The following is a 13,422-nucleotide window of genomic DNA, read 5'->3' on the forward strand; positions in this document are numbered from 1 at the left end:
AAGAAATTCTCTGCTAAGTGTAAATTTAAATAAAATTTAGATTTTTAAATTTAGAAACTTAGATGACTATCAGTAAATTTCTTTAAGGCATATTTGATTTGGGACTACAGTTCACACCAACACAGAGAATATGCAGCTGTCATATGTAGAATGAACGAAAGACCTAATAGTTGGTGAACTAGACCTAATAATTTCGGTTTCCAGTAAAGATGATGTCATGTTCATTTCTAAATGAACACAAACTGTACATTTTACATATTCACAAATAATGTCCCTCCCACCATACCGCCAACAAAATGAATCACTCTGAGACTACGTTATCCCAGTTATATAAAATGGAAAAAAAGTGTTTGAAATGAATCATTCATTCATGAAAGTCCCATTACTATGACCCTGAACAGTCACGTGTACCGTTGCAGTCCAGACTCTAACCTACTGCCCAATTATGTAGAAAAACTAAATTAAATGTTTTCAAGTTAAATAGTTGCACAATTATTTTGTTTTCCTGATCAAATATTGCTGTCACTTCCATGTACCTGAGTGCACATGCCCATCCCAAATATGCATATCCATGCACATCCAGATATGTGCATGTAAACTGAGCTAAAATGTAATGATCCTCTACACAGCATAACTGTGAAATTGACATATTAGGTATAGATACTGACACATTCAGGCCAAATTCTAAGACAGCATCGTCCGCTAAACAAAGAAGGCAATACGAGAGCTCAGTGGAAAACAACTAAACAAAAACAAAATCTATGCAAGATGATGAATGAAATGAGAGCAATACTTATCATTCATTTCATAACAACAATGTAATTGGACTATATTACCAAATATTTGTGTACGCTTATGACATTCACTTTTACGCTCTTAAGAGTATCCTTTTGTTAGCATAGCAACATGCTAACAGTAAACTTTACTGAAATCAACTGTTGTAACGAATGGTTGCTGAGATGAGAGACCTAATGAAGATGATGAAAGTAAAACAAACAACCATGAACTCAAATAGCAACAAACAAGAACTGATCAAGAGGGAACAAAACTAGAGGGTATTTATACACACAAGGGCTAATGAGGGAATGGAGAACAGGTGAGAACAATGGGGAACAGATGGCAGTGATGAGGGCAGTGCATTATGGGAAATGTAATCAATGGGAACAGAAGACAGAGGACAAAAAACACTTCAAAATAAGAGTCCTTGGAAACACAACAGAAACACACTGTGACAATTGTGAGTTGAGTCAACATGATGTGTTGTTCAAAGTCACACTGACTGATCCAATCACAATGGAGATTAATTTGTTTACAGAATCCTTGAGATATTATGAAATGTCAAATGTGATTGAAATTTACAAGAAATTATGCACCCTTTTCTGAAGTGGTTATTTTGAATAAGCATTATTTCATTTGTTACTCAAAAAAGCATCTTGTTGTCTAAAAAATATTTGCTGAAGTTGACTTATTATGCCCTAACTGTTGCCCCGGTATCTATACCATATGACTATAACCCCCTGGGGGCCTTTTAACCTAGATGAGGACCCCCTCGGCACCTTCTGATTAGCAGATTAAAGTAAGTGGCGTTAAATTAATTACTGAAGTAACTACTTTTGAGTGCATTACTAAATAATATTATGAATAATACATTTACAACATTAATTCATATAGTCATAAGTACGTCTGTTTGCATTTCTTAGACAGCTGAAGAGTGTGCGACAATAAACAAATAGAATATATAGACATACTTTTTAATTTGAGCGAAAAAACAAAATGTTATATAAAAAATATGTTAGACAAATTAATTTAACAGTAGGGCTGTCAATCTATTAATTATAAATGTAATTAAATACATGTTGATGATATGTTGATTAATTAATACAGTTAATCCCAACTAATCACATAAATAAATATATGATGAGTGTGGCAATGCTAACTCTCAAATAAAAAGAATTCAATATTTAATTATTAATTATAAATAGTTATATTTATATATATTCATTTCATTAAAATGCGCTATGTTGCAGTGTCAAATGAGTAAAGCAAATATAAAACGTGGTTTTAGAAGTCAATATATTACTGAACATAAGTCTATGAATGACCAATAATCCACAGCAATCCATTTTGTCATTTTAAATCAATAAATCTGTCCAAGATTTATTTCTAACGCATCAATGTACACATGTGTCAGACGGATGCTTTTGGAGTGTCTCGCTTTGGTTGCGTAGCATCATAAACAAAGATTTTGTTCGCTGTGTCAAATTTAACCTTGTTTAAAACTAAGAAAAACCCGACTCAAGATCTCTGCATTCAGAATTGTGCTCGTTCCATCTGTGTTTGAATGCAAAGACCCATTCTCATCTGTTGTCTCTAGTGTAGAGCAAGCCTGAGTATAGTTCCTTCCCTGTACAGCTGCGCTTTGCCAATACGATTTTGTAATTTGTAATTAGTCATTTGTAGTGAATTACTTATTTTGACTAACATACACAACACTGCTAATAACTCAGAAATGTCTTCCTCAATAATGTTGATCTTCCTCAATGTGCATGCTTTGAGTTATAAAAAGTCTGTAACACAAAGATGAGCGTTACACTCCAAAGTTTAACACTTAGGGTCAAAACTTTTTTTATTTTTTCAAATTCTAAATATGAGCAACAGCACTGATGCCCTGTAGATTGGAACTTTTAAATGAAAAATAATGTAAACTAAACATCATCAGCCCATAATATCAATCATAAAGTTATTAACTTGAGCAGAAAATAGACTGGTGTATATGTGTGTGCGTGTGTGATATTCCGTTCACAGCAGTAGGTGTACAGCGACATTGTTAGTATCTGATTTAGAGCATCATATTGGTGCCAAGACACATTTGAATGAAAGAGCATGAAAGGGTGAGACTTCATGTGGCTTTAGAGTTTGTGAATGTCAATCACTTTGCCTGTGTTTTGCTTCATATCTGGCCAAAAATAAGAAGTGCTATGTAAGCACCACAGCAGAGTCGGCACTAGGCCATGAACGCCGCAGGAGCTGCAGCGGGGAGGAAAACTGAGATTTATACAGCATACTACTAAGATGCTGTGTAGTGTCACTGTAGCTGGCTGCTGGAGTTCTCCAGTGAGGTTGATATTGTTGCACAGGACAAGTTTGATGAGACAGACTACTGTGTATATCACATTTTAATATTATGTACTAAAATAGCATTGCAAATATCAGTATCTCTGATTCTCCAATATGAGTGAAAATGAGTATAATTTAAAATTTATTTTTTGACAATGTATATAGTAGGGAAAAGACTGCCACAAAATAGTTACCTTCCCAAATTCCATGATACTGTCCTGTTGCTCTAAAATTTCTTATCTCTAACTCTATGGTCAGGGCCTACAAAAAGATATATACATGTGGACAATGGCCCAGGAAAAATATAAAGAAACAAAAAAGAGAAGGCGTAGTGGCTAAAGCACAGGGCTGTTAATCAGAAGGTTGTTGGTTCGAACCCCACGGCCACCACCATTGTGCCCTTGAGCAAGGCACTTAACTCCAGGTTGTTCCGGGGGGATTGTCCCTGTAATAATTGCACTGTAAGTCGCTTTGGATAAAAGCGTCTGCCAAATGCATAAATGTAAATGTAAACCCCCACTTCCTTTCTGCAATTTAACTATAGCAAAAAGATAAATCTGCATATTCAATATGATTTATAATGTAGCCACAGAACTGCAGCACAAAGATACATTCCCTTCCAAGTAAGATTAAATAGAGTGAGGTCATTGATAGGCAGACACACAGATAGATAGATTAGATAGACACACAGATAGATAGATAGATAGATAGATAGATAGATAGACAGACAGATAGACAGACAGGCAGACAGGCAGACACATACATTCCCTTCCAAGTAAGACTAAATGGAGTGAGGTCATTGAAGGTTAGATAGATAGATAGATAGATAGATAGATAGATAGATAGATAGATAGATAGATAGATAGATAGATAGATAGATAGATAGATAAATAGACAGATAGATAGATAGATAGACAGACAGGCGGACACACAGATAGATGATAGACAGAGCGGCGGACACACAGATAGATGATAGATAGACAGACAGACACACAGACAGGTGGACAGACACACAGACAGGCGGACAGACACACAGACTGGCGGACAGACACACAGACAGGCGGACAGACAGATAGATAGACAGACAGACAGACAGACAGAAAGGCGGATGGACACAGACGAGACAGAAAGGCGGACGGACACACAGACAGACAGACAGGTGGACGGACACACAGACAGACAGACAGATAGATAGATAGACACACAGATAGACAGACAGGTGGACAGACAGACAGACAGATAGGCAGAAGGGCACACAGATAGACAGACGGACACACAGATACAGACAGGCGGACAGACAGATAGATGATGGATAGATGGACATATAGACAGACAGACAGACAGACAGACAGATAGACAGATAGACAGATAGAAGGACGGACAGACAGACAGATAGATGATGGATAAATGGATATATAGACAGACGGACAGATATATAGACAGACAGATGATTGGATGGATGGACAGATAGACAGATATATAGACAGACAGCCAGGCAGGCAGGCAGACAGACAGATAGCAGATAGTTTTGCTATAAATGGAAAGAAACACAGTAACACTGCAATTTGGAACAAACTGCATGTAGCAAGACATTTTTTAAATATCCGTATTACAGTGAGAAAAGAATAACATTATCTAATTGTAAACATTACTTTGCAGGAGTGGAATGCATTCATTTTTGGGTAGGCACTGGGGTGGTATGGGCTGGGATTGATGTTATATTTTATTATAACTTTATATTAGTTTTGGATTCAAGTGGCATTCTGACATGGCAGTGAGCAGCGCTTTTTTGATGGCAGTTATTGTGCTGCAGCGAAGTAAAACAGTAGAGAATGTGAACAAACAGAGCTGTCAACAAAAGGGTGGGAGGGAAATGATTTGGCAGCTCAGTGCAATACTGTAGTCAAAACAATTTCAATGTCATAAATAAAGTATTATAAAAAGGATTGTGTATGTTCCAAAAAATAATAACAGATGAAAATGTTAATGACTGAAAATAGCATGGTTTCCCTCAGTTGAACTCCATATTATCCATGACTACCAGTTTGAGTCGAGGTCAGTTCTGTCAAGGTTCTAGAAATAATTTGCCATCCAAAATTATAGAGATTATGGAAAAAAGAACGATCAGTAATTATAAACCTTTTAATTCCAACTCAATTTGTAAACAGATACCGTAGTAAAAAGTTAAGGAATATTGTCCACATTTAAGAATAATAGGAAAGTCGTCAAACTATGGAACGATATGAGGAATTTATATAGGGATGGGGGGAAAAAGGTTAAACAACCAAAACAGTATGCTTCTTCAAAATAGTCACCCCTTGCCTAGAATACAGCTCTATGCACTCTAGACAACCTGTCCACCAGTCAGTGTGTCCAAACTTTTGACTGGCAGTATATGTTACATTCAATGAGAAAATTGCATGAAATCAAGCTGTTGAGATGACCAGCATCTATAGTACAAGTCAAAAGTGACCACTGAAAGTTAAAGCATAGCAGCAATATTTCGAGACACCTCAGGACTGCTGGGTTTTCAAGCCGAGGCTGTGAGAATAGGCCTGAACAATGTTTGCACAGCCATGTCTCTTTCAGGTCCCACAGCGCACACCAGGAAGAGGGGTAGACAATGTTTGGCGACTGTCTGGGCGGAGGCTACATTAAGGCCCTGAGCTGGACAAAGTTGAATTACTAAGTCAATGTTTTCAATGCCTGTATTTAACAGTCAACAGTATAGAGTAGACTATTAGACCACAACACGACCCTGGAGAGAGAGTGAAAGAAGCACAGCCAGCATTTCTGACCCTTACAGACCACATAACGTGAGAGCTGGGGTGCTTTTGAGGTGAATATTTGAGTGGGTTGGTGATTAACAAGCTTTTTGGAATATGTGGTTGCTCAATCAAGATCAGTCATGCTGGACTCAGAGGTTCATAGGGAATCTTGTTTTCTATAAAGACAAAAAATAGGTCTACAGGTATGGAGCCTTTTGGATGATTTTCTCCTCATCATGAACAGTAAGTGCAACTTTTACAACTGTCAAGTCAGCAATGCCAGTTTTTACTCAATGTGAAAATGACAAAGAATAGGAATTAAAAATTAAATGTTCTGAGAAGAGCCAACCCTTCTACATTATACAGATATTATTACTTCTGGATTTAGTATTAAATTCATAGTTTTAAATAATGTTTGGTCTCTAATGGTCTATAAATGGCACAAAGAAAGTGATAATGTACAATCATTGTCTGCTCTGTATCGGAGTCCCGTATAGGGATTTCTATGTAATAGTCAATGTCAATGTCTAGCTGACTGTCCATTATCCAGCTTATTATATGACAACTTGCCAAATAAATAATTACATCAAAATTAAATATGGATTTGAGTTGAAAATACCTTATTCTGTGAGAAGAAAGAGATCACAGAGTCTTCAGAAACAGCTGAGTTCCGAAAAAATCGGAATGCTGATTATCCTGCTTCATACATGACTACTTGCCAAATAAATAAATGGACTTTTATTTATTTGAATCTAACTTATTTTTTAAAAAGGAAGGACTTACCATGCCCAGTGATATATTACTTTATGCCTGGACATGCGGTTATTATTCAGAAATGTCAGACCCCTGGATGGAGTAACTGACCACTGAGAATCAAGAGCCATGTAATAATAGCATATATTAACCCATTAGACTACATATTATTGCCACTGTATAACTGTCATTTACCTTTCAGTGTTCTGTAGTGGAACTCCATCTTTGCTCCAGGAAAGTGCTGGGGGAGGTACTCCCTGAGCGGAACAAATCAGGGTGAGGCTGTGGGTAGCATTGGTTAGGTAAGCAGTCCTCCCCACATTGATCCTGAGATCCCTCTGAAAGCTCATTGCATATTTGTTATGCTTTTGACGAATTATTACAGCTCGACTGCCTTTTTTCAATGCCTTTCCACCAGAAAGCTGGGAAGAGTTTGGCATCCTGTCTAAATGATTGTCCATTGCAGATGCCCCTTCCTCTGTGGCAGCCAAATCCTCCATTAGTTTGCCAATTAGTTGAGATGCCATTTCATCCGTCACATCCCCACTTTCTGCAAGCTGACTGATGTTTCTCACAAGCTCCTCAAACTGTGCCGTTTCAAGAACATAGGCCCCTGTGCGCCCCCTGGCCCCTGAAGCTGAAGGATAGTTCCCCAAAGCAAGAGTGTCCCAGAGTTGCTTAGGTTGGCTAACATCATCGCTGTAAAACTTATTTTTCTGCACCCAGCTTGGGACAGATTTTGGAACCTTCTTTCCAGGTGAAAACTGCCTCTGTTCAGTACACTTCACACCAACATAACCCCCCTCTTCATTGGGGTAAGGATGGACATTACCACTTTTCTCTTTTTCCAATCCCTGCCCTTCAGGATGTTCCAGGAGTCTATTATCATAGCCAATTAACTTGAGGACAAAGGTGTCTGAATCTTGGTTTGCCCAGCAACGGTAAATCCCAATGTCTATAGCCTTCAGGTTGTAGATCCTCAAAGCCCCAGACTTGGTGATGCTCAGATGCTTTGAACTTTTCAGATCACTACCATCCTTCTCCCAGCGTATCTGAGCTTTTGGGAAATGACGAACAGGACACTTGATAATGATTGAGGTCTTGGGAAGAAGGTAAGCTCGTCCTCCAATAGTAAAACTAAGAAGTTTTTCTTGTCTGGCCTGGATGTAAATGCGTTTCAGGCCGATGACTTGAGGGCAACCTTTTTTGGGGTATTTGTGCTCTGTAGAAAGAGGTGGGAGAAGTTAAGATGGTTCAGACATCGGTAATGTGACGACTTAAGCACAAATTATCTTTGATTCACATGAGCTTGAGAAGTTTAACACACCTAAATGATGACTGTGGATCAAACTCTTGATTTCAAGTCTTATGAAGGCACAATATGAATTTTCTTGCTTGAAGACAGATTTCTCAAGAGAGGCAAAACATGCTATTGGACTGTCCTTCCACACCACAGGGCCTTTTCAAGTTATACCAGATGATAAACCAACAATTCAGTTTGAACCTAAACGTTATACTTAAAACTACAACCCTTATCAAGGCAGATTTTTCTGTTACAGTATCAACCTATGATTAAGTAGTATCTAAAAGTGGTTCATATGTCCATAATATGTTCACACAGAGCTATTTTATATGACCATGGAGAGTTCATTGGTTCATGGGTTTCATAAGAACAGTTACTATCACTAGGTGATACCTACAGAACCCTGCTTTTCATTTGACAGAAATCTGAGCTGAAACTCAAGTAGGATATTGCGCTTATTCCAGCTTAAAACAACAGGCAGTCCCAATAACATTTTAAGCAGTTTCCTACACAATGTAATTTGTATTGGTATCATATTATATGGAGACCATGGTGAGAGCAAGGCCAAACAGAGGTCAGTTCTTAGTAAGTTAATTAAATATTGGTTTATTTGATCTTATAACAGTTAAAGGTGAAGTGTGTCATTTTGTCAATGTTAAAATATGTTCTAACACCATTTTATGTACAGAGACAACTATGAGTAAGCCATTTAGAGGTTAATGTCCCCAAGAGTGTAAACACTGTTTTGGTGGAGATTTAAAAAAGTTTTCCTTTTTTTTTAGCTTTAAATGTCCGATATGTCAACTTCTGGGTCAGTTTGGGGCAGAATAACTGTTTGTTTGAACAATGGTAGAAGGGGCAGGGCAGAAGAGGCAATAGTTTCTGGGAAACCTATTTGACACCAATCTTTACTTTTGCAATTCTGTTTGGTGCAGCAGACATAACACAATTAACCTTTAAAGTTAACATGAAATCAAAATTGACCCATTGTTATTTCTAAATGCACGTTCAGTTCGGTCTAATAGTAAATTATTCATCAGTGCAAGACTGAAGTAAATTTTTTCACAGTTTTGTATTTTAGTTTTAGGACTAAAATGTCCTTTACAATTAGTCAATATTCCATCATGTATAATTCAATCATTTTAGTTAGTTACACTCAGATGAAAATAAAAATTTTAGTCAACTAAAATAATTTAATAATAATTTTATTTGATGATGATGTGCAAAATGGACAAATATTGTCAAACTGTAACAGACCAAACTTTAATCAAATATTCAAATGTTCAGAAAAAAATAGCCTATAAACATTTTCTAATGTAAACATGTATCAAACATATAAATATACATGGTCCTTGTTGAAAAACCTGAGCTCCTGAAATAATGATGTATATAGACTGTAGTATTATCTACTTTTTAGAAGTTAGCCTGTATTCTGGATTATTTATGATTTATACATTTTCCATGAAAGGATATTACACTGCGTGTAGCTAGTATTCTCAACACAAGTTACGCAACGCAAGTTATGCATGTTCTGACTAGTGCGTCATTTAGTTCAAGTTCACCTGTAATGTAATGTATGTTGTGTATATAGTGATTAAAATCATGTATACATGCAAATTGGATGCGTTTGAATGAGTTATTTAACCTGGTATGAAGAGGTTAATTTTGCCAGTGATCAGCGAGTTCAAGTCATGCAGCTCAAGCGTATAAATCGCTAAACATACTGGATCAATGTATTAGATGAATCTATATTTAATATCTTCTTTTATATACAAATCGTCAAGATTTTTCTTCGTCTGTTTATAACTTGCACATTTTTATCTCGTCATATTTTTGTCAGCGCTTTATCGTGCTTTAACAATGTATCGTGATATCTGTAATTTGGTCATGATTCCATTCAATGTTCACACTCCATTTTATGTCATCTCTTAAAAAAAAAAAGATCTTTCAATAGCTTGTTTTATTCTGAAATAAGTTACATTATGGAAGTGAAATTGGTTGCAAATGACAATTTGGACTGACCAAATGTTCAGGCATAATGAGATTACACTCTGTGGTAAACTGCATGTAAAGGATGGCTGAGAAACAGAAAGCCAAACAAACAACTAGTAAAGAAGGATGTCAAAACTTACTGCTGCAGGGGGTCATACGGCAGCTCCTAATCAGGGGAGGAAGGGGATATTCACTGCAGGCTGACCGGTCCAGAGTGACCAGCTGACCGGATGCCGTCTGTCTCCTACACATAGGTTCCCTCCGCTGAACACCTTTACCACATGTCACAGAACACTGTATGCAAAATAAAATTGTGTGTTTGTACCCTTTTGCCATAGGCATGTTGAATTAGCCAGCCTTTCTATACTCTGGTTTCTCACAAAAAAACAATTGTCCCATGCACTGATCCTTGACATACAATCAATGACACATAAATACACTGCCTGGCCAAATAAATAAGTCACCGTTTGGATTTAAATAAGCATACTTAAGAGCCTATGATTGGATCATTACTGCAATGATTAATATGTTTCAGCTGGCAACAATTCTTTTAACCCTAATTGATGCAGTGTGTAGCTTCTCATTTCTTAAACAACCATGTCAGAAGAACTATCGGGTTGCGAACAAGCGCCACTTTAGGGCGTAAAGGTGCCTGGTAGAGGGGGCTCTGGCTTGGTTGATTGTATTCACAACGGTCGCCGGTAAGCCGGCTAGCTCTTCCGCATCCCGTCCAGGGACCAGACGTGGAGGTTCCAGAGGTCTGGGCGCGGGTGCCAGAGCGTGCCCCGTCCCAGAGAGAGGAGGTCCTTTCTCAGGGGAATTCGCCAGGGAGGAGCTGTCACGAGAAGTCTGAGTTCCGAGAACCAAGTCCGAGTGGTCCACTAGGAGGCCACTAACGTGACTTGCTCCTCGTCCTCCCTGACCTTGCACAGCACCGGTGCAAGAAGACTCACTGGGGGAAATGCGTACTTGCGCAGCCCCGAGGGCCAGCTGTGTGCCAGCGCGTCTGTCCCGAGGGGAGCCTCTGTTAGGGCGTACCAGAGCGGGCAGTGGGAGGTTTCCTGGGAGGCAAACAGGTCTACCTGGGCCTTGCCAAACCGTTCCCAAATCAGCTGGACAGACTGGGGGTGAAGCCTCCACTCCCCGCCAGGCAGGCGTTGTCGTGATAGCGCGTCCGCTACGACGTTGAGCTTGCTGGGGATGTGAGTGGCACGCAGTCGCTGCTGGCTCCATAGGAGGAGACGGCGGGCGAGTTGTGACACATGTTGCGGGAGCGTACGCCGCCTTGGCGATTTATGTACGCCACCACCGTGGTGCTGTCCGATCTCACGAGTACATGTTTGTCCCGAACTAATGGGAGGAACTTCCTGAGAGCAAGAAGGACGGTCAGCAACTCCAGGCAATTGATGTGCCAACGCAGAGGGGCCCCTTTCCAACGGCCCGCTGCTGCGTGCCCGCTGCACATGGCACCCCACCCGGACCGGGAGGCGTCGGTTGTGACCAGAACACGTCGGGACACCTGCTGCAGGGGCACTCCTGCCCGTAAAAAGCAGAGGTCTGTCCAGGGTGGGAGTGTTTTGAGGCAGGCGGGGGTGATCCTTACCCGATGCGTGCCGTGGTGCCATGCTTGTCTCGGGACTCGAGTCTGGAGCCAGTGCTGGAGTGGTCTCATCTGCATCAACCCCAGCGGCGCGACCGCCGCGGAGGACGCCATATGCCCCAGGAGCCTCTGGAAAAGTTTTAGAGGGACCACTGTGCCTGGCTTGAAGGAAGCAAGGCAGTCCAGCACCGACTGAGCACGCTCGCTCGTGAGACGTGCTGTCATTGAGACTGAGTCTAACTCCAACCCGAGAAAAGAGATGCTCTGAACCGGAGTGAGCTTGCTCTTTTCCCAGTTGACCTGAAGCCCCAAACGGCTGAGGTGCTGGAGCACCTGGTCTCTGTGTGCGCATAGTAACTCTCGAGAGTGTGCTAGGATGAGCCAGTCGTCGAGGTAGTTGAGAATGCAGATGCCGGCTACTCGTAGCGGGGCAAGGGCCGCCTCTGCGACCTTCGTGAAGACTTCGAGGGGACAGAGACAGGCCGAAGGGGAGGACTTTGTACTGAAACACCTGGCCATCGAACGCGAACCGTAAGAAGGGTCGGTGTCGTGGCAAAATTGAGACGTGGAAATACGCGTCCTTCAGGTCTACCGCTGCGAACCAATCTAGATACTGAACGCCAGCCAGAATATTTCTCTGAGTGAGCATTTTGAACGGGAGTTTTAACAGGGCCCGATTGAAAACTCGCAAGTGCGGGATTGGTCGTAAGCCGCCACAAAGTCGAATGTTCCGGTGCAGCCAGCGTGATGCGTTGGGAAGCGAAAGCCACGCTTCCCAGCTCTGCGCTAGGGGCACCAAAGGGATGAGTATTTTGGACGTACCCGGCGGGGCCTCGCAGCGGGGCGGAACAGGTAGTGCAGCGTCGGGCAGCTTTATTGCGGCCTGAGGCTGAGGTGCTGAGAATAGACTCAAAGCACTTACCTTGCTCCGCGCACCCGGCAGGGGGCGGGTTCGTGACTGAGGAGGAGGTCTGATGCTGGCGTCCTCTGGACTCGTCTAAACCGGCCGGCCGGGGGACAGTCGTGGGCAGGCGGAAGGCGGATCGCCGCGTCCGGTGTACCGGACTGTCGTAATCTGAAAGCAGATTGCCGTGAGAACAGCATTTGAGGGCCAGGTGACCCAGAGGCAAAGGAAATAGCTCTTTTATTGAGAATGTGGTACCACACCCCCGTCAGGGGTGTGGCAAATGAAAAAACAAAGGATTCTCCTCCCGGCCCTCCACCGGGGACGGAGTGGTCTTACCACCTCCGGAGCTAACGTCTTCGGCTCTGGGTCGGCTGTCTCAGGAACGCTTGGGAGCCTTCCGAGTCCTAGAGGGGGTTCGTGGAGACAGGGGCGCGCGCCGCCTGCGGGGTGCTCGACGCTGGGGCTGAGAGCTGGGCCCGGGTTGAGGCGGAGCAGGAGCTGGTTTCATCGCAGGGGACGCCTCGGCGGGCAGACGGGTGGGGCCCGTGAGCGGCAGGTCTGCGGCGGGCATGATGTGACTGATGGCCTCCGCCTGCTTCTTCACCGCGGAGAACTGTTGGGCGAAGTCCTCGACGGTGTCGCCGAAAAGGCCAATCTGGGAGACAGGTGCGTCCAGGAAGCGGTTCTTATCAGCCTCACGCATCTCGACCAGATTGAGCCAGAGATGGCGTTCCTGGACCACTAGGGTGGCCATCGCCTGTCCGAAAGTGCCTGCGCTGTGGCCTTCGTCGCTCTCAGGGCGAGGTCGGTCGCTGAGCACAGTTCCTGCAGCACATCAGGATCAGGTCCACCCCCGTGCATGCTTCTGAGTGCTTTGGCCTGGTGGACTTGCAGGAGGGCCATCGCATGCAGGGCGGAGGCAGCGCGTCCAGCCGCGACTGTAGGCCTTCGCTGAGCGAGGATGTTGTCCTACAGGGCTTGG

General features: G+C 42.1%; 1 protein-coding gene across 1 annotated transcript in view; it reads right to left on the reverse strand.

The window, feature by feature from the left end:
- Nucleotides 1-13,422, reverse strand: part of LOC127647230 (ADAMTS-like protein 3) — a 295,504-nt gene that overhangs the window by 18,889 nt on the left and 263,193 nt on the right. The window contains exons 20-21 of the mRNA XM_052131370.1: nt 10,074-10,227; nt 6,834-7,860 (exon numbers count right to left, since the gene is read on the reverse strand). Of these exons, the coding sequence (XP_051987330.1) occupies nt 6,834-7,860; nt 10,074-10,227 (1,181 nt within the window). The remainder of the gene's footprint in view (nt 1-6,833; nt 7,861-10,073; nt 10,228-13,422) is intronic.

Source organism: Xyrauchen texanus, chromosome 1 (genome assembly GCF_025860055.1).
Source record: "Xyrauchen texanus isolate HMW12.3.18 chromosome 1, RBS_HiC_50CHRs, whole genome shotgun sequence".
Classification (NCBI taxonomy): domain Eukaryota; kingdom Metazoa; phylum Chordata; class Actinopteri; order Cypriniformes; family Catostomidae; genus Xyrauchen; species Xyrauchen texanus.